Source organism: Nannospalax galili, unplaced genomic scaffold, assembly GCF_000622305.1.
Source record: "Nannospalax galili isolate Female #2095 unplaced genomic scaffold, S.galili_v1.0 scaffold4011, whole genome shotgun sequence".
In the NCBI taxonomy this organism is placed as follows: domain Eukaryota; kingdom Metazoa; phylum Chordata; class Mammalia; order Rodentia; family Spalacidae; genus Nannospalax; species Nannospalax galili.
The window spans coordinates 32-1,007 of NW_008329525.1; the positions used below are offsets into that span (position 1 = coordinate 32).

Here is a 976-nt window from a genome sequence, read left to right on the forward strand (position 1 = left end):
AACTTCAAAATATATAAAATAATAAAAATTTATTTTCATATATATTTATCTACTTATTTACTTACTTATCTAGATATTTATGTCTCATCTCTGTAAGTCTATGTATACATCTATATATGTATCTCATATATATCTATATTCATACATCTATATGTCTCTGTATACTTCTGTACATGTATGTATCTCCACATATGTGTGGAGAACCACTTCGTTCCCACAGTCTCAGTAGCTCTTACATTGCGTAGCCATAATAGCGAGAAATTTCCATATCGTTTTCCCTCTGAAGGAAAACCTGCTGTTTCCTTAAGGTAGTATCGTTGGCAGCCTTCTCCTGCTCTTGCTGAGCCCGCCACTTCATGGCTTCCTGCTCTGGCCTCTGTGCTGTTATAGGATGTGATATGAGGGATCCAGGAATGTTCACTTTCCTCCATGGAATTGGTTGGCAGCAGAAGTCTTGTAGGAGATACTGGGATTGATTCTTGGGAGGTGACGTGTCCTTGGTCAGAGCAGCTGAAACGGGCTTCTTCTGGAGAGAACTGTAAGATGATGTTTTGTAGGGTGCAGGCCTGGCAGCAGCCACCTGAGGGACAGTGCTGGACTGGATGGAGTTTCTCCCACCGGGTGCGGTGGCATTGAGAGAAATTGTCAGAGCTGGTTTGGCAGGACCCACCAGATATGTGCTGGAAGGAGCTCATCGAGATGCATTGACTGTTGGAAGCTGAGATGATTTGGGGTGAGGTCTGTCCGGATAAGCTGCGCGGGACCTTCTTGAAGCCAAGGATAGTGCCCTCGGAAACACAGCTTGTATTTGAGTCTCGTCCATGGTTAGGAAAGGCAGAGGCACTAACTTGAGCTTCCCTCGAGGGACCAGCTTTTGTATGGATGGAGCTAGACCCTCCTTTTCAGTATCACATTCTGAGTTCTAGCCTGTGCCTTTGGTTTTCCCAGGGCCTTTCCCCTCACGTACAATGCCCAG

The 976-nt window shown here is 45.3% G+C and overlaps 1 protein-coding gene across 1 annotated transcript; it reads right to left on the bottom strand.

The window, feature by feature from the left end:
* Positions 1-232: 232 nt before the first annotated feature.
* On the bottom strand, positions 233-871 carry LOC115071242 (uncharacterized protein C2orf78 homolog; the record flags this gene model as incomplete). Its single annotated transcript, XM_029565882.1, has 2 exons — positions 233-690; positions 760-871. Coding segments are annotated over 2 exons (570 nt in total), but the record flags the coding sequence as incomplete, so codon positions are not given.
* Positions 872-976: the final 105 nt, after the last annotated feature.